At 40.4% G+C, this 26,315-nt stretch overlaps 1 protein-coding gene across 1 annotated transcript in view; it reads left to right on the forward strand.

Moving 5' to 3' along the window:
- The first annotated feature begins 418 nt into the window (after positions 1-418).
- Positions 419-26,315, forward strand: part of rgs12a (regulator of G protein signaling 12a) — a 38,223-nt gene continuing 12,326 nt past the window's right edge. The window contains exons 1-4 of the mRNA XM_024288624.2: positions 419-557; positions 3,054-4,823; positions 7,499-7,591; positions 22,923-22,944. Coding sequence (XP_024144392.1) covers positions 3,105-4,823; positions 7,499-7,591; positions 22,923-22,944 — 1,834 coding nt within the window. The 5' untranslated portion in view covers positions 419-557; positions 3,054-3,104. The remainder of the gene's footprint in view (positions 558-3,053; positions 4,824-7,498; positions 7,592-22,922; positions 22,945-26,315) is intronic.

Consider the following 26,315-nt stretch of genomic DNA (forward strand, 5'->3'; position numbering starts at 1 on the left):
TATTTGTGCCAAAAATGACAGTTCCTAAATATGTATCATAATAATAACCATAAACACAAAGTAGCGACTTACTGACTCCTACTGGGTTGTAGCTTGCTCTTCTATTGACAAGTGTTCACTACAGTAAATAGTTTCCGGTGTAGATAACCTCATACTTTGTGGGGACAACTTAAGGAAAAGCCCAAGCATTTAAATTCCTTGTATTCAAGCACGTAGCTAAAGGTTGTCAACCGCCATTCGCATCAGCCAATGGAGTCACGCGGACTTTTAAATGTTGAACCTGACAGGCGCGCTGATTGGTCAGAGGGACGCACCAACGTTCCCGAGAGACGTCACGCTGTCATGGTTACCGTGAAAGACGCTTTGTGAGCCGAGCAGCGAGTCAATGGAGGGAGGAGGAGCTCTGGTGCGGCGGCGTGGACGTTTGGACTACAGAATCACGGCTACGAAATGTTGTTAATAATGATGTGGGAAAGTAATGATTTAGAGTGAAAAGTAGGTCTTTTTTCCCAAAGAAAATGTAGCATTTTCATCTTTTTTCTTCAGCTCCAGTAAAGGTAAAGACAAGTTTGCTGTTTTAAAAAATGTTGGTTTACGCGGAGAAATACCTTTGTTTTTACGACCGCGAGGCGGTTAAAATAGTACTAGCCTAGCTAAAAAGTTTTGAATAAAGTTATTAGAGTGTAAAGCGACACGTAAAAGTCGGGGTGCCTTTAAAGGGTCGTGGAGTTTGGTGCCATCTGGCACTTTGTTTTAAGGAGCGGGTGGTGGGGGCAATGTGAGGAATATACAAGCTGTGTTTGGACAGAAACGCGACCTCTGTCGGGACTCTGACAGCTAATTGCTAAAATAAGATGGATGCTACTTTTGTTACCCTGTTATTAAACTAATACGTCGAGCTGGTGAAAGGATAGACGGAGTTTTCCCACGTTTTTCCACCAATAATAAAAGCATTGCCGACACATTAATAACATCATAATAACAAAAATAACTTTTATTTTAAAAAATAGTTCGCAATAGTGCATCTGTGTTGATTTTATAAGGAATTGTACCAACCAAAAAATCATTTACGGGGTTTCAGAGTAACAAAAAACATTATTCACTAAATAAAACGTTATAAATCTTCACATTATTATAAGTTTCATAGCGTATATATACGTTTTTAAAAATATAGTTTTACATTTTAACAAAGCAGTATTATGTGTTACCCTAAATAGGGGAACACGTACCCCCATGTTTAGGGAAATTGGACTATTCCAAACATTGATTTTTTAAGATAGCCTTACTTGTAAAAGTCATACAGGGGGGTTCAGATCAACAAAAACACATTATTTACTAAATTAAACATTATTAATCTTTTTTTAGGATAGTATTTGTATAATGTTTATATTTTTAAATATTGTTTTATATTTTTTAAAAAGTAGTAGTGCTACAGTGCCATGTTTTACCCTAAATAGGGGTTCATGCACCCCTATATTTAAGGATACTAGACTATTCCAATTATAGTCTTACTGGGAAAAAAGTTTTTAAACAGGGGGGTGCAGATGAAAGAAATAAAACATCGTTTACTCAATAAAATGTTATAACCTATTTAAGTTTATTGTTAAAATTATAAAAATTAACCTAAAATGTTACATAATTAGTAGCAGTTTGCACATTTCTGAGTATTTAGTTCAAACCAAATGGAATCCAGAAAACACCAAATCAAAACCATTTCAGATATTGAAGAAATACTATTATGTCAAATATGCTTTTGAACAAATACTGTATTGTTAGTCCTAAATGTATTCACTTCTTAACCCACAATATGTCACTGATGCTTTACATATCAAACAGCAATGTTGTTTGTCTCTGTATTTAAAACACGATTGCAGTAGCACTTATGTGCTTATGAGATCCTCTAATCAAACTTGAACACTATCAGACACTTTAATCTTCATAGTGGCCATTACAAATATGTATCTTTTATTGTGTTTACCTAATGTTAATGGCACTCGAATAAATAGTTCAAACAGAAAAAGAAAGAAAGGAATAACTGTCAGCAAGTATAGATTTTTAAAAATATTTAAATCTGCTGAAGTAAAAGCAGAAAACATAGAACTATTCTGAACTACTTTTACAAGTAAATTATCTATTAAAATGTAACCTTTTATCTATTCTCGTGCGTTTTTGGTGAATTATCCAAATTAAGAAGTCATAGCAAATTGCTGCTAAGCTCATTAAAAGATTATCATCTAGATAATGTTGTTCCTGTTACTGCTGTTTACATTGTTTTTTTAGTTTGGTTGAAAATGTGTTTGAAATTCACAAAAAATGTATATGCAGATTAGAGTTTTCACTTTTTGCACCAAACATATAAAATCTATATGGTGTAGTTACTATAGTGTAGTTATATATGTGTGTATTATGAGTTCAAAAGAGTGTTATCATTTTAATTAGTTATGTTGTCACAAATTATCACAATTTTACCTTAAAGAAACAATTGAAGACACAGATAATATGTCTTTAGTGTGTGTTTTAACCATTGACTGCATATGAGAACTGGACTGTGACCCCCCCCCCCCCCCCTCCCCCGACCTTTCTAAACAGGAAGTACCTGCTGGTTTCAAAAAGCCATGTTCTTCTTAATCCTATTTTTTTCACTTTATTTTTTCTTTATTGCAAGTTATTTTTGTTACAAACTGCCTCAAAAAAAGTATGTGGCCTCATGACGAACGTTCAAAGCATTGGAGACAGTTTGTGTAGCTCACTTTGAAGTGATAGGGCTCACTCCTGATTGGCTAGAGTGGTCGTCATAGAAATGTTGACTCAAACCAATTCAAATCAATTACTGTTTATCTGGCTCCCACATGGCGATGTCCGTATCACCAATAAAAGGTGACAGAATTGACTTAATTTCATTGGAGCCGGAAGTAACTCGGACCAGTTTTCATGATAACAATAAATATAAAAATAGAGACAATCCTTAAGTCTCTGAGGCCTGTATGCATATTTGGTTTTTCTTCTATTTTTTGGTGTAAAACTCTTAATCTTTGATTTCTTTTTTCCTGTAGAATGACGACAGAATAGTGTGGGCTCTCAAACGCTGAAATCCTGCAACAAAAATGAGGATCCAAGGGCAGCCCGAGGGCACACGGAGGCGCCTTGATTTCGGGGAGCTCAGGAGTGTGGAGATCATCCGAGGTCGCGCGGGATACGGCTTCACCATTGCGGGGCAGAGGCCGTGTCTGCTGAGCGGGATCATGGAGGGGAGTCCTGCTTACCTGGTGGGGCTCAGACAGGGTGATCAGATCATGTCCATCAACGGGGCGGACGTGTCGGCGGCGTCGCACGAGGGCGTGGTGCAGCTAATCGGCAGCTGCAAAGGACCCCTACGCTTGGTGGTGCACACGGAAGGCCGAGTAATGGGAAACCCCATCCTTAATGATGCTAAGTTTGGGTTCACTCATAAAGGTAGTGTGTTCCAGAAGCCCAGCGTCCTGCGCACCGTATCGGACGATCCGACCCATCCCTCCTTTAACTCCAGCCAAGCTGCCGCTCCCAAGCAAAGGCCGGTTTCAGAGCCCGACATGTCGCAGTGGTGTGTTGTAGCTGACCGGTCAAAAAAGGACAAAGCTTCGATGAAAGATACCGATTCCGTGTTCACAGACACAGAAGAAGCTAACCGGGACTGGGCCAGTATAAACATGACATTGGTGGTGGGGTACCTGAGCTCCACCGAGCTGATTCTGAACCCCAGAGAATCCGACGACAGCTGTTTGAAAGCCATCCGAGAGAGAATCCGACAGCTGGGCACGGAGCAGGACACCCACACCCTGGTGATGATGAAGATCATGTTTGACTGCGTTCGACTGTGCGACGACTCGGGAGTCGTTTTGGCCGCCTTTCCTGCAGAGAACCTTGTTTTGGGAGCCGTGTGTGCCGAAGACCCACGTTTCTTCTGTCTGGTCACCACTGCACACATCATCAATGGGCGTGTCCCCGACGATGGCCCTCTGAGGTCCTCCTGCCATGTTTTTTTTATTGACCCCGACCTGGGAAACCACGACGACCACTTAGGGATTGCTGGTCGTTTTAACTTTGACTGCACTCCAGATCCAGACGCTTTGGGCTGTCTGGAGTTCCCTCAAACCCCGCCAGACGTCCTGCACTTTGTAACAGTTCTCTACAGTGACTTGGGGGAAGCCGTGGAAAGGCTTCGTGCCAAGCTGGACGCTGAGGTCCAACACCACGCCAAGGATAGTGACGGAAGCAAGCAAGGCAGCACCAGCAGCAACGGGGACAGCGGTATCGGAAACGCTTCTCCCCCCGAGGAGAGAGGAGACAGGGATTTCCCTTCCGAAATCCAAAAGCATCCCGAGGCCCACCTCCCCAGCTGTCCTTGGGATTATCCTCCGGCTATAGACCTCACCCAAATAAACCTCTCCAAAGATGGCCGAGGACTTAATCTGGAGGACAGCTCTGGCACACATTCCCTTTCCGAATCGCTACCAGGCCCAGATTCCCTAACTAGCTTTTACGGAGGGCCTCCCCCCAGGCTGGAGTTCCAGTTTAAGCCCCCACCTCCTCCGCCACCTTTGTGCAAGAAAAGCTTCTTCTCAGGAGATCCCCTCAGATCTAGCCAAAAGTGGTTCTCAAAGCCAAAGTGGCCTAAAGTACCTCAAGAAACATCCAACAAAACATGCAGCCTGCCCCCTCAAACCTTAATACCCCCATCAAACCTGCAGTCAACGGATCTCATGATGCTGCCCCCCAGAGAGGAGTGGACCAAAAGGTTTCTGGAACAGAGACAGAAACAGCGGACAGATGGCAGCAATAAAATTGTAAGCACTGCACCCTTTTTTTTCTCTCTCTCCCTCTCTTTTCCTGCAAGCGTGTCATACAATGATTCTTTGTGTTCATCTGTGTTTGTTTAAGCCCCTGGTGTGCCCGGTTGGTTGCTGGTATTTAGGGCCTCCTCCAGGTTAAAATAGGTCACCAATTAATCAGGAACCAAGGCGATTGTTGCACAAAAAGGTCAAACTCTATAAAAAAGTCATTAGTTTCATATTTGGTAGATGATATAATAGAAAGTTGTTGTTAGGCTGCTTTAGAGAGGTGCTTAAAGTGAAACCCAACACTTCAACAGTGGGTTGTCAGCATGAAAACGGTTCAGAAAAGCTCTTCTAGAAATCACAAGGGTAGTGTGTATCGTTCCCTCTCACATGATTCGATACACATCTCGATGGATAAAAGATTCAACTAACTTTGTGGCAATACGACAGTCTAGTTCTTTTACCTAAATGGACACAATCTAGATATTGATTATTCATTTGGTGTTTAATACTAGGAGTGTGCCAAAATATTGAGATTTATCGCAACATTTAGTCCTGTGATTGATTCTTGATGGATTTATTTTCGTTTGAAGAGGCTGTAAAACTTTATATTCGTCAACCTTTGGTGAGATGTTCCTCCAGAGGTAGATGGGGGGCACGTGTTGCAAGACTGGCAGTCACGGACACCAATGTGTCTGGCAGCTACTTGAATTATTCAATTTCGGTTCGGTTTTTCACAACAATTTGGCACTAAGTAGTGGCACTGCTGTTTATGTTTACTATTGTTAACACTGAATTTTAAAGATAATTCAAATTCAACTGGTGTCAAAGACATTGTATTACTGATTTCAGCAATGTTGCACAAAAGTAATTTTGTTCAGGCTAAAAAATAATGGGGATATAGTTCCTAAATAATATGTTTTCTTCTATGTATTGTAAGTTATTAGATGATTTTTTTCAATTATCGCAGTATCGCGATATGATCTCATGAGCCATGTATTGTGTGTCATATCGTGTTGTGTGGTACCCAGTGATTCCAGCCCTATTTAATATAGATATTGTTTTTATCAACGCTGTATATTTCATATTTGCCCTGGTAGAGTTCTGCGATCATGACAAGATCCCATTTTATCAACCAGAACCAATACATTGTTACATAGTTATGTCCTAGTCGTTATAAACGCATAATCATATTCATGCTACAACTACGATTTTGGAAGAAAGTCTTTGCTTTTAATTTTTAATGGAGATATAAATCACATTTAAGTGAATATGATCAATTGTTACCAAAGCTACATTCACCAAACTTTGTCACATGACTAATTATCATCTTACTGTCGTACTGCAACAAAGATATTTGGAGCAAAAAATTTAATTCATGTAAACATGGAACATAATTAATCAAAAAGTTCGAAAGGAACTAATGCTGCAGTTTCCAAACTTTCTTACTAATTATCACCCATTTTTACTAGTGTATAGTTTTCTAGTTGCACTATTTGTGCTTCATTGTTTAAGCTACTTCACAGAAGTATTCTGTTTAAGTGTTAAATGATAAAAAGAAGGTTTTAAAATAAAATAGGAACCAATCGCGATCTGTTTATAACTTTTAAAAAAATGTTTTATAAAACTATTAGATCAGGTTTCTGCATTAGAATCACAATTAAAATGGATTATTTACTTCCTGATTGATTTTATGTCTTTTTACAAGCATAATCTTGTTTATATCTGTGGTTTTCTTAACCAATACTGCTGTTATTCTCATAACTAGACTGATTACGATACAAATCTGTATCTTTTACGTCTCTAGAAATCACTGATGTCACAGCTAGAAATGTAGAAAGAAATGTTAGTTTCTTTTTTGCCCACAAGATGTCTCTCTTCATCCACATCCTGGTTCCCCTTGGAAGCTATCATTCCTGTGAGTGTTTTCTGTTTCTCTCAGCCGCACACAAAGAGCTCCGTTAGTGTTGGTGAACCCACGCCAATACGGGGATCCATACCGATAAAGTTGACCCGGTCCATTTTGACACCCTCCTACTTTTTCTGGTTCTAGTCTGAGCCGGATCACGACTTCATCACCCCCTCCTCCTCCTCCAGCTTGCCTTAAGATCAGAAAGAAGACAATCTTAGACAGGAAGCCGGGCAAATTACAGGGTTCAGCCCATGTCATGCAGTGGTAATTATCTGCAATTCTTCAACTGCACTTTAAATATTAGGCACGGCCGCTCTGACCATAAGAATAAGGCGAGCTGGAATGTTTGGTTTACAACACCCTGTGGTGGGTTTAATGGATATCTGAGACTTACCAGACTTGAAAGAAACAGTCTGCACTGTGATATTTCCAGGTCTTTCTTTTCTTTCTTTCTTTTTTTGAGATCATTAGTGGCAATTCAAGGCAGAAAATCTCAGTCAGTTTGTTTTTATCTCCATCAGAAAAAAAAAAATAGAAAAAGCTTAACGCTTATGTTAATATAAGGGTTAGCATCTGTTGTCCTTTGGGTTCTCAAACTTCATCTCTTTATAAATGTAGGAAAATTACGTTTATATGGTTAAAACAATATAATATATTTTAGAATATATTTCAGTGCCGCACAACAGGGATAGGCTCCAGCAACCAGGGACCCCAAAATAAGTGGGTTTGGAAGATGGTCATTAATAGTTGTGTCTTTTTGTTTTTGCCTCAGACGTCCCGATTCTGGGGGATGGGAGGTATCCGCGCCTCCAAACGACGATCTGCCAAACGTCTCAGCCTGGCTCGATCCCTGGATGACCTGGAGGTGGGCAACAACTTCTTTGTCTTTTCAAAGTGGCGGCTTTTATTTGTGTATTTGTGTGCATCTGGTTTCCGTACTTTCCTCCTGGACTGGTTTTTCTATCAGTGGACCTTCACCTTCCCAAACCTTTCATTTTCTTTGCCTTTGGCTGCGTTTGCTGCTTCGCTTGTGGCAAGAGGGCTGTGCATAGAGTGGTCTTTGTGTGCGCGCCAGAGGCACGGACCAATTTGTTTGGTCGCTAATGAGTGCCGCTGCGCTTGCTGACTGTGCGGCGACATGCATTCCCTCGCATTAATGTCAGTCAGGGCCGCCGCTTCCTCAGTTGTCTGTTACTCATGCAGTATGAGTCATATTCAGTTAATGCGCACTCCCGACTTCCTCCATGTTTTTAATTGCTATAAACACACTCAAAACAAAAGCAGATCGTGTACTTTAGGTTCTTCAGAGATAGACAGCACAGCTGTTCTTCAGAACTGTCTCCTCATGTGTTCGATTCTGAAACTGTTCTGGAAGCTGTAATCACTTGTGATGTAATCCTCCCTCTCATTCCTAACCTGAAGCTCATGTTCAAATCATTAGAAGACAATGTGGATGACTTAGAGAGTTCTTACAAAATGATTGAGTGATCGTCTTGTCATCTTGGTGAGTCTTGTTGCATCCTCCTGAATATGTTGAATTCTTGAGTTTCTACAGTCACTCTTAGCAGAGATTGGTGCTTTTATTTAAGATTTAGTCCAAGTGTTATTTTAATAAAGAGAGTATTTGGTAATACTGTGGAAACATGTATGACAAAATTGAAAATGTGCATGAAATAAGTTCATAGTCTTTGGCAGTTAGGCTCTCGGTCAGTGATGTCTTGTATGGATGGGAAGACCTCGAACCATAATGAACAAACTCCCACAGCCTTAATGCTGATGGTGATTGAGACCAGAGTATACCCCAAGAATGGGACAGAGATCTATACAATTAAGGGCAGGAACTTGATTGTGTTTGGCTGTGAACAAAGTGAGCTCTTTAGCTATTAGTTCAAAGTGAAGAGATAGTTGGGGAGTGACATGCAGAGGGAAGTAATCTGCATTCCAGCATACCTGGAAATGAGGTCAATCTTCCTTACGGAAATTGCACCAAAGTTTCTCAACGAGATTGTTATTACTGTAAACACAACATGTCGAAATTTTAAAACACTTTTTCACAGATTCCATAGAAAACCCAATACTTCCATCTTATCCTGAAACTCCAAGCCTGCATTTAAGCTAAAAATAAACTTTAAAAGACTATATAGTCCAGGACTGTCTAGTACCCTGGATTTAAACCCGATTCGGACACACGCTCACTACCTAAAAAAAAAGTATTTTGTCGAAATAAATACCTCAAAAATATGAAAATTTTACGACTAAACAGCGCGCTTTTTTTTTCAAGGATTTTTTATCTTCACTGGTGTCCGTGGCAGACTTAAAATACTGTCCACCTTTGTCATGGGAGGGGTCACACACCAATATATGGGTGGGGTCATCTGGACCCCATAAGATAGCACAAGGGTTAAATGTCCTTTAAATCTCAGGTTACATAAACATGTGACACACCTGCTTTAAGACTTGTATGTAGCCTTAAAGACCTGTTGTCTTGTCACAGTCTTGAATGTGAACTTAATAGATTTGTACGTTGACTTATAAACTTTTATGTGAACTTATAGACTAGTGTATGGACCCATGAACTTGTTTGCTGATTCATAGACTTCATAAACTTGAACTTATAGACTTGTATGTGAACTTATAGAGTTGTGTGTAGCCTTAAAGACTTGTGTTGGACTTATAGATTTATGTTTCTACCTATCCTGTAGACTAGTGTATGGACCCATGAACTTGTTTCCTGATTCGTAGACTTGAGCTTGAACTTATGGATTTGGCAGTGAACTTATAGACTTGTATGTAGCCTTAAATAATTGTATTTTGACTTACAGATTTATATTTGGACATAGACTAGTGTATGGACCTATTAAGTTGTTTGTGGATTCATAGACTTATATGTGAGTTTTTAGACTTGTATGTGAACTAATAGACTTGTATTTGGACTTATAGATTAGTGTATGGACTTATTTACTTGTTTGTGGATTCATAGACTTGAATTTGAACACTGTGTGAACTTATAGACTTGTGTGTGGACTTATGGACTTGTTTGGGGATTCATAGACTTGAACTAAACTCATAGACTTGTATTTGGACTTATAGTCTAGTGTGTGGAATAATGGACTTGTTTGCAGATTCATAGGCTTGAAGGTGAATTTATAGACTACTATTTGGACTCACAGACTAGTGTATAGACTTGTGGACTTGTTTGTGGATTCATAGACTTGAATGTGAACTGTTAGACTTGTGTTTGGACTTATAGACTTTTATTTGGACATAGACTAGTATGTGGACTTGTTTGTGGATTCATAGACTTGAATGTGAACTTGAATACTTGTTAGTGGATTTATACACTTGTGTGTGGGCTTACAGATTTGTATGTGGCTCTACAGACTTGTATGAGGCATTGACATGTTAATTTAAGAAGCATAAACCAAGCTATTTGCTTTAGTTTCACATTTGCTATTAAAGGATTTTTTTTCCTTGCAGTCAAATTAAACACAGGAGTGTCTGCCCATGTTCATTTGCGCTCATTTCTTGTACAGATTTGTGTCCGGGCATGTCAAAGAATGTGCTGCTTTGGTTCCTTCTCGTCTTTCCAGAACTTGTCAGAGCACTCCTCCTGCAAAAATGCCCTGACATTACTCTGCATTGGCGCACCGCTGTGAGCCATTTCTTGCTCATCTTGTTTGTCACTCGATTCTGACACATTGAGCCTCAGCAGCTGATGGTGCGTTCAGCTTTGACGACCATTAGCAGGCTGCTGCGCCTGTTTGCACTGACTCCGTCTCCCCTGTTGTACCACACGTCTAGTAATGTCAACACGATCCATTAGCAGGAGCGTCATTCGAAAGGAACCTTGTTTCTTTTCTCCTGCGTGAACTTCCTCCTCCACTTTTAGGTGTAGATACATTAGCAGCTCTGGCTTGCGCGCATGTGGGTAATGGATCCATCCTGTGGGTGTAGCAGAGGACACACAGACAGACAGGGAGGGAGGTAAATAGAGAAGGGAAGAGGAGGAATTCACCGCGAAGGGAAGGAGGGAGGGAGAGGAACCGGCAGTGGAGGAAGAGAGAGGGAGCTTTTGAACTCCCAGTAGCTGTCAGGATTTTCGGTTCATCTGCACACGCTCTTCCTCCTCCTCCTCCTCCTCCTCCTCCGCGTGCAGCTCTTGCGTCTGCCCTGCAAACAGACTCGCGCTGCCGAGATCCAGCCGATGGACTCCTTCACGCACGGCAGCAGCCGCAGGGAACAGCGCTGAAGACGAGCCCGGCACCCAGCGCCATACATGGAGCAAACTTTAGCTCTGAACTCAGTAAGTGATGAAATCCCCTTATTTCCTCTGATAACACCGCCGACTTTTCTACCTGCTGTAGCTCCATAAACAGCTTGTGTGGTCTGTCTGGAGACTGTTTTAACCGGTGCCAGCGAAACTCCCATGTGTCGTATGACACACACTGTATAAACAGATGCTACAGCGAGAGGTGCTTCTGCAGCAGAACGCGCGCTGACTTTAGGATTTTTTTAGGGACACCCAACAGGCTCATTCTCCATAAATGCACTCTGTTGCACTTGCCCTGAGAAATGACCCCCCCCCATTCGCTGCCAGTTAGCCGCACTCTAAAGTCTAAATCAGTGTGAAGGACACGGCGATGTGAACTCGTTGCTGCCAGATAAAATCAACCCTACAGTGGATGTTCATCGGGATTGCGCTTTGAGGTCATCGCGTTGCAGCCAGCTGTTTACTTTGAACTCGACGCGGTCGCCTCTGGTTTTACTTCAGCTCTGATTTGTTTTGCAGAAGCCCGTTTCTGTTTCCAATCACCACTCCTTCATTGTTTTCCTCTCGCCTTCAAGGCTCTCTTGTTCACAAATGAACTTCACTGCACCATAAGTTGGTTGATGTTTCTGGTCGTCAAGGTACAAATGTTTTTCCCTTGTGTGTGATGAATTTTTTTCCCTAGATTTTTGCGACCTGAGAAGATGAACCGGATGGTGTATTTGGGGGGATTAGCAATGCGGACCAGCTTCTGGAGTGTGGGTGGACAGTTCTGCTCAGGAACACTGTCCTTAGGCTAGCATTAAATGATGCACAAACCGTACAGTACAAACACAGAGAGCTCCCTTACCGTTCTTGCATTTTTCTTTCCCCACATAAGCTTTTTGATTACACATTGATGGACTGAAACCCACCATAGCGGGGAGAAAAAACCCAAGTAAGACAGCAGAAGTTGTGCAGTGGGCGTTCCAGTTGCTATGAGCATGCAACAGTCACCAGCCAGATGACCAGATGTGGCTCTTGGCTGCTGAGTTTGCTGTGTGGTCAAACTGCAACCACAAAAATACTTGCTATCTCTGGACAGACATATTTAGGAAACAGTTTTTTTAGGTAACCAAGGCTTAAACTTTAAAAATTGATTCAGCCCCTTTTCTTGGTTTATTCTCCTATTATTTACCACCCCGATTTTCTGCTTCACTTGGAGACAAACTACTACAAGAGGGTGTGGATATTACTCATCCAGAACCAATGTCTTCTCCTCCGTGTTGACACTTTGGACATAGCTATCTTACGTGTGTCGACTTGGCGTGTTCAAGGTTTTTCTACCCAAACACCCAAAGCTAAACATATGAGGCGTGTTTGGGCCTGTTTGCTTCATGTCCTTCCTTGAATGAACTGGAATGGGTTATGCCCGTAGCGTGATCTTTCCAGACCTGCATTGAGGCAAAGTGGTTCAGCTCCATGCTGGGGTCTTGTTCTATCAGGCCCTCGCCGATCGGTGGGGGAATTTCGTCAGCACGATTCTCAGCGCTGAGCTTTTCTCTCACAATCAAAACAGGAACGTGGTGTTAAAATGAAAGACTGCGGTGTGAGATGACTCACATCATAACATATTTTGGTTAATTGAAAGAGGATTAAGGTTGAGCGGCATTAATGAATGTGTCAGATAGACAAAGCATCTGATTATGTAATAAATACAGCAGAAATGAAAGGATACCACAGAGTGAAGAGTTCTCTATGAAGGTAAAAGCTTCGGATTAAAAAAGGCTTTCTAAATTCTTACCAGTTTTGAGGCTAGTACTGTTAAGACATTGAGACTGGATGGAGGAAACACTGTGGGTCCATCTTTAAACTGCTGCAGAGTGATTGGCACATCGTGATAAGAAAAGCTTTCAATCTAATGGAGTCTGTTGCTCGCTGTCTGTCCCTGTGGGGGCCAGATCAAGATTCTGGTCCGCTTCGATTTTTACGACACCAAGAGACAACCCTTTAACTTCCGGAATGAAGCACACTGGAAATCAAAAATGGCTTGAAACGAGTAATTTCCCCAAGTAATCACGTGGACTTTGTTATACTGAGTAGATGCCAGTCTCTTCATGGGTTAACTTTATATTATATATTTGGTTTTCTGTTTTATCCTTTTTAACCCTTTAAAGCGGCATGTTCATAATCCTGTGACTTCTATAACCCTTTAACTGTTGACGCATTTAAGTAATTCCAGACAGAAAGCAGCCTGCGCTGATATGCAATACTTTACAGCAGTGACTGAGAAAAGTCACTCTATGGTAATGTTACATGTCAGTGGAAAGCAGATGATACACACTGATCACACAAATGGTCAAAGAGTTATGGTAGGTAAAAGAACGTGTGGTATTCAGGTGTTGGGGACATCTCTGATGTTAAAGCAGGAATGTTAAACATACGGCCCCCTGGGCCGCATCTGGACCCCCAGATGGTTTAATCTGAACCGAAAAGATTGAGAAGAAAAAAAGCAAGTTTTTGTAGCCCATTTCTTTGGCAAGTTATGCTTTTTTAAAGAAAACGCCGCAATGAGCAATTCCACCACTAGGAGAAGAAATACTGTCATAACAAGAGATCAAGAAACAAACAGCATTTCTTTACAAGAACATGCCACGTCTGGGTAAGATTCCTGGGTAGGTTTCCTGCCAGCCTCACCGTTGTTAAATTGCTATAAAAATTAGCATTATCAGGTGTGACAGCACAATTATCAAAATGTTGTTGGGAAAAGATAATAATAATACCAGCTCTAATAATAATAATAATAAAAAGTGATTAAGATACTAGGTTGTTTGAGGCATTTTCAAAGTGAGAAAATAACAAAACTAAGACAAAGCTACAGATAACAAGTTGACCAAAGGTTATTTTACTATTATGTTACTGGTCCGGCTCACTTGAGATCAGACGGGTTGAATGTGGCCCTGAACCAAAATGAGTTTGACACCCCTTTGTTAAAGGGTGAAACACTACTAAGTTAAATTGTTATGAACTTTATCATTTAATTTAGATTTGACTTCAAACTATACTCAAACGGTTGTATAGTCTTTTGACTGATCATCAAATCCTAGCCTATGCAATACTTCTTCTCGACATGTTCCAGACTGGAAAAAGTGTTGGGACAATTTTTTGGGAACAGCAGTGGTCAGTCCCGTTAAAACTGGTGGAGATATACTGTATGTTGGCAACGGGATGTAGAAATGTCAATTTAAGTTAAAATAAACCAGTAGGTCATGTGACCAAAAGCTTTGTCCAACTGTTTTACAATTAACGTTATGCACCTATAAGGTTTGGGGAGTCAATGTTCTTATCAAACAAAAAAAAGAACAAACTCTTCCATAAGTAGATTATTTTCTTACCCTTGATATTTTTGTATTAGTCCAAAAATTCCAAAAGTAACCCTCCAGTCATTCATAAAAATCAGAACTGAAAGAAATATGTATTGCTGATCTATATTGTTTTCATTAGCTTGCTACCATACTAAATATGTACACATTACAAACTTAAAAATAAACTTAGATTAAACTCATTGTTACCTTTTTACTCTCATACTAAAAATCTGGGGTTCTTAGCTGCTCATAAGATCAAAAACTTTTGCCAAGAAAGTAAACATGTACCAGCAGATTGCTGTTTATATGACTTGATTGTCAGTACTTGTTCATGTCCAGGTGGGCGATATTGTTTTGTGTCCCCGTTATATCACATCACAACAAACCAAACTTTTTTTTTTCTTCTAAATATTGCACAACAAAGCCTTCCTTTGGTTCTGTGGAAACTTTGTGGAGACTCGCAGAGCTAATTATAAGTGTCGGATTTCAGGTTGGAAAGTCCATTTTTGTTTTTTTCTTTTTTTATAGCAAAGGAAGGCATCGGTGGGAGGTTGTGGTGGCATCTCATGTGGTTGATCTACCTCTAGCCCTTGAGGCTCATGTGAGCAAATCCCTCTCTGATAATAAACTGCAGAGGAGGGGTGGGGGGTTGATCACTGGTTCCTGTGTCTCCCCTCAATGTGGTGGACTTCAGCTGTGCCTTATATCAAACCTGTCATACTTACTTCCTGTATAGAATTTCCTCCACCTAGCCCGATCATGAACAAGTTATTATTACTCCTCTGCAGGTCAGTAAAGAAAAACAAGAAGAATCTAGCTAGTTTTAGCTAAAACCAAAACTTTAAAATAAATTATGAAAAGGCTTCAACAAGTTATGACTAATGATATCCACCATAAACGTGTTGGGTCATAGTATATGAGCTCGCTACATAAACGCTCTGGAAACCACAGAGGCCCAATAAATTGACCAATCCGATTGCAGTGGGCAGGACAGTAAAGAAGACAGAGGCACAGCTGCTTAAGAGCCAAAAATAACCAGTTCAATATCGGCCCGTCGGATTAATAAAAAGGCAGATACCAATATGTGTCGAAATACCCAATATTTGCTCCGATACAGATATTGATATCGGCATGGATACCAATATTGATATCGGTATCGCCCAACCCCTATAAATGACAACCATGGTGTTAGCTTGAGTTTGCTAGCATAATAGCATGATACTAGTGGCATTTGTAAAACTTTATTTCAAAGTTTAACTCAGAATAACCAGTTCAATATCGGCCTGTCTGATCTAAAATAAAGGTTGATACCGATAATCTAAATACCTAATATCAACGCTCATACCAGTATTAATATCGGCATCAGCCGACTCCAATAACTGACAACCCAAACCAAAGGTTGCTAAATGATAAATGGCATACACTTGTTTACTTGGTAAATAGCGTATTCTTGTAGACTTAGCAAATGGCATATTCTTGTATAGTTGGTAAATGGTGTATTCTTGTATATTTGGTAAATGGCTTTTTCTTGTATACTTGTAAATGCCGTATACTTGTGTAGTTGTAAATGGCGTGTACTTATATACTTGGTCAATGGCAGATACTTATATCTTAGTTAATGGCCTATACTTGTATACTTGGTAAATGGCGGATACTTGTTTACTTGGTCAATGGTGTATACTTATATACTGGGTAAATGGTGGATACATGTACTGGACTTTTCTACCTTCCTCAAAGGCCCAAAGCGCTTTACAGTCAAAGTCAATTGAGAGGAATAGAGGCAGGAATCGATGCTTCCAAAATGTTTCTAATTATTATAGAGAAAATCCAAACTTTCAGTCGTCGCAGCTGCAAAAAGGCAACACTTTTAAGCAGCAACAAGTGGTTGATGCTGAGGACTGATTAGAATAATGGCATTTTAATCCACACCATAGCGTAGAAGCACCCATCTGCTGTGGCTTACCTGTTCGGGTTAGGGAACAGGCAGGAGGATTAGTTGTGATCAGAAGGATTAAGAGATGAAACGTAGCTTGGTGATGGCCTCAGTTGTACATGTAAATCACTTGTGTAAGTCTTTTGAACGACTGAGATTACACTTAAAAGGGTTGATTGCTTTTGTAGTGCTGGACTCAGGCTTTTATGGACCATCTTCACACATGGAAGCGCATGTTTTTGTCCTTTAGGCTGGTTATCTTGAATAAAGTAAATACGTTTGACTTATTAGAAAGATGATATGTCCCATTAGACTCAAGTTTTTCAAAACAAGTCATCTGGAAAAATTCCTGGCTTTAATCTAAATTATTCCTTATCTGATAATTCCGAATAAAATAATCAAAATCTGTAAAGAAAATGTCCCCTCACAATGCTCTATAACTTTCAAAATAAAAGCGTTTATACCTAAATATTGTCAGAGGACTTTCTTTTTCTCTTCCTCTCGCAGCCAAACTCCTTGCATGGTTTAGGAAGAAGCATGTCTTCCATCTTATCAGCCCACCCCGCCCTTATTACCCTCCCTCAAAAGGAAGTTGCCCCCATGCTTGATTCTTTGTTGATGTTATTTTTCAGGGGATGGTTCGTCTTCGACCACAGATACCAGACTTAGATTATTTTCAGGCCCCGGTTAAGAGGATTTCCAAGACTATACCTTCTTTGTGTATTTATTTATTTTGGCAAATCTAGCTTAGTATCTTAAATGCAGTTTATTTGGATTGACATAAATGTATGTGTGAGACTTAAAAGGCGATTTACTTTCCTGGAGATGTTGACCTTTCTAAATGATATGACCTCATTATTATTGCTAAGAAAACATGAGTTTTTCACTTTTAGATGCTATATTCATACAAAAATTCTGCAATTTAGCCCGAAACAATGCAGATTAGATCTCAAACTCATCAACCATATACATTTTAGTCAAACTCAAAGGATAAACATTTTCTTGGTGAAGCCTCCAAAAAATAAAACTTCTCGTATTTCCCTTTTTCTCCTCCGAGGTAGTTTCATGTCATTAAGCAGGAAGCTGCGTTCTTTATCAAATAAAAGCCTCATTTCTTTGTGTTGTGAGGTCCTGCAGGCATGCACAGCGTGAGGATTATTGCTTGCCGATAACAGCGGATGACTCCAGCGGAACAAATTCAAGAATAAAAGACAATCTGCTGGCATCTGCACAACAAATATATAAATAAATCATCCAAGTAACCAATTTAGACCAATTAAAGATCAATCATTGAATTTATTTCCAGTGTGGTTATTTTCTATTTAACCCTTTAACACCTGAGGCGTCACCGGTGACGCCAGAACATTTTTAACATACTGTAACTTTTCAAGCGTTAACAATTGAAAAGTTGCAGTAAATCAAAGAACATAAACAGTGGAGTTACTCCGGTGTTAAAGGGTTAAGTTAGAAATACTTGCTATTGTGTTGGAAGACAATCTGTTCCTTCCTCCTCGTGTGTCTTTTCACTCTTTTCTAATTATATCGGCTCACGCCGCTCCTGAGATCTGCACCACTTCTCACCGCCAAATAGAAACCCAACGCACAAATCAAACAACTATGGTGGTAAAAGAAAAAAAAATCCATCACGAATAGAAGGGGGTGTTATTGAACGTCTCATCCGGTCTTCACGGCAAATTTGACTTCAAAGATCGCTTTTCATCTCCGAGCCACCTGCGCTGGAAGAGCGGCTGGGAAAAAAGAGAAGTGAGATCTCAGCTCAGGAGAGGATCAATGTAGTAATTTATGCGTGTATATTCGGCGCATGAACAGTTCCACTACTGGACAAGTAAACTTTTACTTGCACTGACGAAAAACTCATATGGCTTCCATTTACCAGAGTGTCTATTTCTTGTGTCTCTCGTGGATTGCACCAATTGGCGTCAAAAGAGGGGTTTTGTGGACCCTTGTGGTTTTTAGTGTGTTTTTGTAGCGGGGGGGGGGGTTAATTCCTCTGATTCCTTCTTGCCTCTGTGGCAGAGTTAGTATGTATTGTCAGCTCGGTTCCCATGGCAACAGCCGCCGAGTAAGGGAATCTTTCTTCCCTCTTTTTTGCGCCGCCTCGTCCTACTCCCTTTTTTTTTCCTGTCCTATTACCTTGTCAAATCTTTGCCTCCTACTCCCTCCCTCTTCTCCCTTTCTCCAACTTGTACAGACATGGTTTGCGGAGATTTTGGGTGGAGAGTGTTCAGGTATGCGTTTGCACACACACACACACATTTTGTCTGTGTGCTGCTAGTGTAACAGACCAGGGAACAATGAGTCTCAAAAAGAGACTCTCCTTCAAGAGGAGCTGGAACTTTAACTTTGTAAGTAAACAGTGACTCGCCCGGTTGAGCCTCCTCTTCCTCCTCAGGATAAAGCCAGGAGCCTCCTTTTCTTCCGTCAGCTGGTTTTCTCATTAATCTCCTTCTTTTGTGGCTCATCGCTGCCTCTCTCTGTGTGTGTCTCTCCCTCTTTGAACAGCTGTTTGAAACGGTCGGCACTCTTTGTTTTTTGTAAAAGTGAACTTTTTCAGAGCCGTAAACAGGAACCGGGATTGAGTATAGTCAACTTTTAAAGACGGGGACGTGTCTCAACAGGTTTTAAAATTGAAACCGTTTTTTAAACAACTGTTTGACAAAAAGGGAGTTGACAATATGGTAAATTTTGCGGCAGCATGTTGATAAGGTGTCACCTCCGGCCTATTCTCCTTCGGCGAAGTGGATCTACTGCTAGACAGCCTACTATTTTCTGCGCCGTCGTTTGACTTTGGCATTGATCTGATTGACAATCTGAAGTGGATGACAACATTCCAGGAAGACGGCGAGAAGTGGTGCAATCCACCCCACACCGAGCCCCCCCTGCAGCAGTTTTATGCTCCAGAGGCGTTAGCAGAGGAAGGGGACCGGACGTTCAAGAGGTGACGATCTCGTTGGGTCATCTTTGCGACCAAACCTGTAGGCAAGAGAGCAGATTGTAAAGCGCACAGGCTTGTGTTTGTGTGTGGTCAAACCTTCAAGCCTCACAACTGAACCATTTGTTTGGCATTCCGATGATAATAATATTGAAAATATCTCAAAAATAACCATTACGTACTTATTCTTGTTTTATCTCTTTAACAGATCCATAAAACATTTTCCTATAATTTTATTGATAACCATAGAAACAAAAAAGGTTAACTTTATTGTTTGGATGTATAAATGTGAGGATTTGATCTTGAACAACTAACAGACGCTTCTTCCGCGTATGAGTATTGGCTAAACACGAGATATTGCTTCAATTTTGAGGATGGATAATTATTACTCTTTCGCTTCCCTGAGAAACCTCTCTTACATAAATCTAAAACAAACCAAATGTGTCATGAAGTGCTGTCAATACTTCATGCCTTAGTCACAGCTGGCCTTTAGGGTGGAAATGGTCTGTCTGTGGGCGAAAAATGAACTAATCTGTTTGAGGCACAACATTGTGCTACCCAAGGCACGTTGGAAGTAGGGTCGTCTGGAACCCACAAGATTTTCAGTGATGTGCATACATGAAATCCTGTCCACTTTTGTTTTAGGGGGACAACACTTTTCTTTGGGCATACTGCCAGCAACAGGTTGTAGTAAACACTTAAAGCAGGGGTCCCCAAACCTTTTCCCTATGAGGGCCACAACTGTTTTCTTCTCTGATGTGGGGCCGGGGTCAGTTTGTAGGCAAACAGAAAAAGTGTAACTATTGCAGCTTAAATGTAAACATTTATGTTTTTTCAGAAAACCACACGTAGGCAAATTTTAAATAATTAATTTCTGTAATCTTCACAGAAAAAGAAATACTAAAACATTAAAAAAAATTAAACCAATAAATAGTCCACCCTCTCCCGTCAAAGTTCAGACTGCAGAAGGGTGGAATAAAAAGTCACCTTCTATGTGGGTCAATAGTGTTTGGTGGGCCGGGCCAGATCTGGCCCGTGGGCCATAGTTTGGGGATCCCTGACTTAAAGAGCAAGTAAGGGGGAAGTAGGTGAGATGCAGGTCCGTCAAACAAATTTTTCAGTGTTTAACCCCAACAAAGCCTGTGCCCTCTGCAAGGGGCCTATTAGTTCTGTTGAAGTTATTAGACCCAATCCAAATTCTTCCCTCCTCCCTTCCCCTTCATTTACCCCTCCAAACGGAGAGTTATGAAAAGTAGCGTCGCATATTTCGGACGTCACTTTCGTTCGATGACGTCACCAATAATCGTCGGTCCGCTAGCAATAGCGCAGAGCTTCCAGTGCTTGAAAATATATTACAAAAGTCATAACTTACATTTAAATCTAAACTTCTGTGGTTCAGAGCGCACCCACGTGAAGAAAAGCACTTCTCAGCGTGACACAGTTTACCCTCGCAACGGAGGATCTTGTATCCTTCTGTTTGGAGGGTCGGATTTAAATAATACATTTCCTGGACACGACTTGCACTTAAACTGCCTCTTCAAATGGAGGGGAAGGGAGAAGGGAAGAATTCGGATTGGGCCTTAGTGTGCGCTAGGGCTAGGAATCACTGACTATACGCAATACATGTCTCATGATATCGATGATATCACAATACTGCGAAAATTGCTAAAAATCATCTCTGAAAATGTACAATATATAGAAGAACACATATTTTTTGGAAAACATAGCCCCATTATTTCTTAGCTTGAACACAATCTTAATAAACAACTTGTCTGACTGTTATAAATTAGATAATCAGAGTGTAGTTTGTCCTACGGGCACTTGTGTTTCATGTGCAAACCCTGTCCATATAGTATTTGTGCTCAATCAGTAAGGAGCCAGCTCTTGCACCTTACTAACAACTAAAGTGTGGCGTAAGGGCACCGTACAAAAGCATTATCTGTATGTCGTAAGTGCGACATAAATACTTCACAATACACTTAGCACACGCATGACAATGGTGCATTCCATTTGGCCACAAGAGCCTCAAGGGAATTCGGAAGCACTTGTGTACGACCCTCCACAGGCCCAGACAGCCCAAAAAGACGCAGCTTTTGTCTGGGTCAACCCCCGAAAAGGTGCACATGACTAAAACACAAAACTATTTCTCAGGGTGTAAAGAAGTGGTCGTGACATTTAGCGTATATTATTCCAAATAACGATCCTCACTTGTATAAAAGGCTCAAAGCCTGAGCTGTTTTTAGATCTGAAGAGACAAACGGATTGTGTGGGTGTTCTGTGTTCCAGCTTCGCGTTGGTCCTCATCCCACCCATGATTACTGTACACATGCAAAACCACCACAGAAGCGGTGGCCTGGTGATGCAGGGCTGGACTCGGTGGAGGAGTTGTAAAGAGGCGGTGATAGACAATTAGTGGCTTGGTGGTCTGTGTCTGATAGACTTTTTACATGTGGTTCCTTCCCCCCAAAAATGGAAGGGAGTTCTGTCTATTATTGCTTCATGTGGCCAAGAAGACATCCACAATAGAACTGGTCTTTTTCCCAACAGCTGCTAGGTTCCAGCAACCCCATCACCCCAAAATATGATTCAGTAGATTCTGAAAATGGACAAATGGACCACTATTATTATTTTTTTTTATGTTTCTGCCAGTTCATTGAATGAAGAGCACTGCAGCAGAAATCCTTGTGCTTTTTCCTGTAAGCTTAAACCTAAAGCTTGGAAGGAAAGGCGTATTATCAGCCTTGAACATTCACACTTTGAAGTGGCAGCTCTGTAAACACGTTTCTGGAAATAGTCTTTCCCTTTTTCTTCAGATGAATCCACCGACGCATCGATGAAGCGAGTGTTCTTGGACAAAGTTTTTTTAGACGTTCTCCACATTTAAATACAGCCCTGTCACTAAAGTTTGGACGCTAATCTTCTTTTAATTAGTCTTATAAAGAATATTTTTGGTTTAGTATTGGAAGTTTGTTGTACAACTGGCACATATGAATATATTTGGACTAAAAGTTAATTTATTCATCTGCGTATTTTCTCGCTTAATCTTCGCTAAAACGTTGGCACTTACCTTGACGGACATATAGCCAGAGACACTCAAAGAATAAAACTTCTCAACAGGCTTTCCTCAGCAGTTTTTTTTTTCCAAATGTTATCTTCGGACTCAACCTCAAGACTCAACATCAGCTCCCATGTGAGAGCTGTTTTGAGGTCTTTGTAGGCCGAGCAAATACAGATTTTTTTCTTCTTCTTTCTTTGGGTTGCAGTCAGGGACATTCTTCCTAGCGTGAAGCACTCGATCCCTCATTTGCATGTGAGCGGAGGGTCGTCGCACATGCAGACGGCCTCTTCAGCCCACTGCCTTGATGAGCTCTTATCAATGTGACTGCAGTTAGCAGGAATGCAAACAGTTGGAGATGTGGATGTGTGGGCATGCGCATGTGCGCGCGAGTGTGTAGAAGAGGGCATAATAAAATGAAGTGGGGAGGTGTGAACAGCTGTGGGTCCACCCACTCGCAGATCAATTGGTGTGTTAAAGGTCCCAAACTTCGAGAGCCAACCCAGTAGAGAGACACTCTCTGGGACAGAAACCAACAAAAAACAGCTCGGATGTCTGTAGAAAGTCATGGTTTAGTGTCTTTTCTCAGCGCAGGAGGTCATGAGGGCAGCTTCTCACTCATGTCTCTCTTTGTTTTCTTCCAGTCTGCTGCTTCTTCAGATGGTGGTGAGTACAATTCCTTGTCTTTGTTTCTTTAAATTCTCTAAAAATATCCAGAAAATTACCAAAAACAAACTTTTGATTTGATTCTACTCTTGTTTCATGTTTTCAAAAAAACTCTTCCTCTTGGCTACTTTCCTTAACTTTGTTCATTTTTCCACTGGATCTTTAAACTTGCAAAATGGTCTAATAAAACGTCTTTCTGTGAGTAAGGCTTACTGTCGGCAGCATGCCTCATTAATAAGTTGTTTGCTAAGGGTGTTTTTTTTGGGGTTTCCACATATAAATGCTGAGTGGCTGTACCAGCATGATTCATAGCACTTAGTGTCAGAAGGAAAAACAAGGATGGACACCCAAGAAAAATCAGTAAGAAAAAATTCTAGTTTTGTGTTGACATCGGAAGCTTAAAACACAAAGAATGTGGAAAGTAAGAAGTCCTTCTGCCTCCGTATGTAAAGCGTGGGAAACAAAAGCAACAAGCTGTTTATCACTTGGTAAACTGACCATCGGTAGGTGTGATTGCACCTATAAAAGCAGAAGTTTAAACAAACAGTTGATAGAAAGTAATCATTGCGGGCCATCAATCTAGGAAAATTCTAAAAAAAAAATTCCAGACATCCAGTTGATGTCTTGGCCAATCATGTCAAGGTTAGACTGTAGTGTTCGTAACGAAGCAAAAATAAAGAAAAGATAAAGAAAAGGGCTCACGGCTGGAAAAATTGATTAAAGGGTGTTTTGGATTTTCTTTTTCTTGGGAACACGGTACCGTTCACTGCTACAGAAATGATCTAGAACCATTTGTGTAGACAGAAGGGTTCTAGATGTAAAGGCTTTTCCACAACTGGGTCATTCAATAGCCCAAATATCTTCTGTGTCCTTGAAAGTCCACGAAAAGAAGCTATCAAAGAAAATTGCTGCTTTATCAGAGCTTGTCAATTTTGGAAGTATCTACTTTTGTAATGACAACGACTTTAGCAAGAAATCTTAAAAAACAGTACAAAGGAGTGCTATCTTTAAGTTAGAAACAGGGTTGAACCGTTTGAGGTAATCCCAACATTTCCAAGAACATTACAATCTCTGATCACTCCTTATGGAACGTCAAATTTAAAACCACATTACAGTCAAAGCACACTCTCCAGCATAATAAAAGAGGCTTTAAATAAGTTTGTTGAAAATTCAAGAATTGGAATCTTGCATTATAATTCTAAGACATTATTTGTACTGTTTAGCTTTTACAAACTCTCGCCTTTTATTAGCTGGGTTGGCTCCAGCGACCCAAAGACCCTATACAAGCTTTATAGAGGGTTTAGGAAATGAATGGATGGATGGAATTTCTCACAATTATCATATATTTGACCTAAATGTGTTCATTTATTCATACTTTAAAACTCATTTTATATCTGCTATGAATTGCAACAGCATTCCAGCAAAAGTACAAGGATAAAAGCAGCAGCAGATGTGATAAAATGAAAGCTTTCCTCATGAAAGTGGAGGAAGAAGCAGAGGAAGAGGTTGATTTTTATATGCAATTGTTGAGCAGATAATGAGGGAAAAAAGTGAAAGTAGATTTTGTGAATCAGACCATTACTTCCTATCACAGCTTCCACCAAAAGGAATCCCCTTTGGCTTCCGGGTTGAAGCATGTTTCAAAACAAAAGATGCCCTTTCAGCTTCATATCAACTTTGTTTTGTTGTAAACTTAAGCCACACAAAACACACTCTGTGGCCAGACTTAAAATCTACTAAAGCGTTTTTAGATTTTTTATTTTTTATCCTTCTTATTTAAATTTCATATTTGACTATGAATTTAAAGTATAAGTTTGGTGTGTCTTTTTCATTAAATTTTCAGCTTTTTGTATTGGGTTTTTATAATTTTAGCTGAACTTGTTTTTTGTTTTTAAAAAAGGAAAACATTCTGTGATCCCTTATGGGTAACAATGACAGCAACCAAGGAGCTGTTAGCCACATAATAACCACAAGCATAAACTTGTGTGTTGTTTCTTAACGAGAAACCACAAATTTCACCTAAAATGTTTAGAACATTTATCATAATAGTCAATTGCCACATTTACTGTAAAACAAAAAAAATGTATGTAATAAACTAGTTTTTAGCTGACTAATTAAAAACTCTTAAATGTCACTATAGCTAGGCTTCAACATGTGTAGAAACCACTGACTATTTAGGAGAACTGGACCAAGTGAGCGTGACATCACCCATAGACAATAGCTTACTTCTGTCTCCAACCAAATTAAGTCAATTTAGTTACCATAACTGTCCATTATGGATGTCGCCATGTTGGAACCAAATTTGGACAGTAAGCAGTGATTGGTCCAATGGCTGAATCCAATCTGCTTCCCACCCCATGGTTTCTCCCTATCCCTATATTTATCCCACCAAGTGGAGCGATATAGAAAAAATAGTGGACAATACTACTACTTGATGAAGTCATCGATAGGTCATCTACGTTAGCACATAGCTGCCAGAGCTCAGAAAATATACATTTGTTTTATAACTTTAAAAAGTCATGTCAAAATAAAAACATTTACATTTAAATGTAAACTTCTGTATCTCAAAAAGAATATAGAAGTCAATGGGATTTTGGCTTCTTGGAGCCAGCGGGTACTTCCTGTTTGGAACGCGAGGGGGGAGGGGTCACTCAGTCTAGTTCTCGTATACAGTCGATGGCTTGAAATAGAGCCTCACTGTGACACAAAGCAACTCACCATTTGGATGTGGAGTTGAACCCCTCCCCCTTTGTAATACGCTTCCCAAAAGGAAACATCAAAGCAATGACGTGCAATTTCCACAACTAGTTAGTTCAACTCTATTCCAACACTGGTCAAACTCACTCCATGTTTTCAGATGTCAGACATGTTTATAGCTCTTATAGTTTATAACTGTGTGTAAATTCCTCCCACCTATAAACAATGAGGATGGTTTTAACCTTTACTGAGTATCCATAACTAATACTTGACACTGACCCTTTTGTCTGTGATTCACGGAGCATTCTTCACCTGCTCTGTCCACAGCTTTAAAGGGACCGTGTACCGTCTTGATAGCAGGTACTATGCAGGTGGGGGTTGAACCTCCAGCTCTTTCAGGATAGTTTCCCCCCGTTTTTGCCTTCATCCCTGTGATGGTCTGACTCTCCTGGCCTCGATTTATCAACGTTGGCCATTTCCCATATAGAGAAAATACAAGTTTGTTTCATAGACTGTAGAATCACCACGCTCCAGACTTCACGTTGTGTTATGTATTTTCCTATTAACAGATGTTTGCGACAATATTATATGTCAATATCAGTAAAGGTTTCTTTAAATTGTTAGTTCATGTGTAACCAAGTGAGGTTTCCCCATTTCCCCATTGTGTTTTTAAG

The sequence above is a fragment of the Oryzias melastigma genome, linkage group LG18 (genome assembly GCF_002922805.2).
Source record: "Oryzias melastigma strain HK-1 linkage group LG18, ASM292280v2, whole genome shotgun sequence".
NCBI classification, from domain to species: domain Eukaryota; kingdom Metazoa; phylum Chordata; class Actinopteri; order Beloniformes; family Adrianichthyidae; genus Oryzias; species Oryzias melastigma.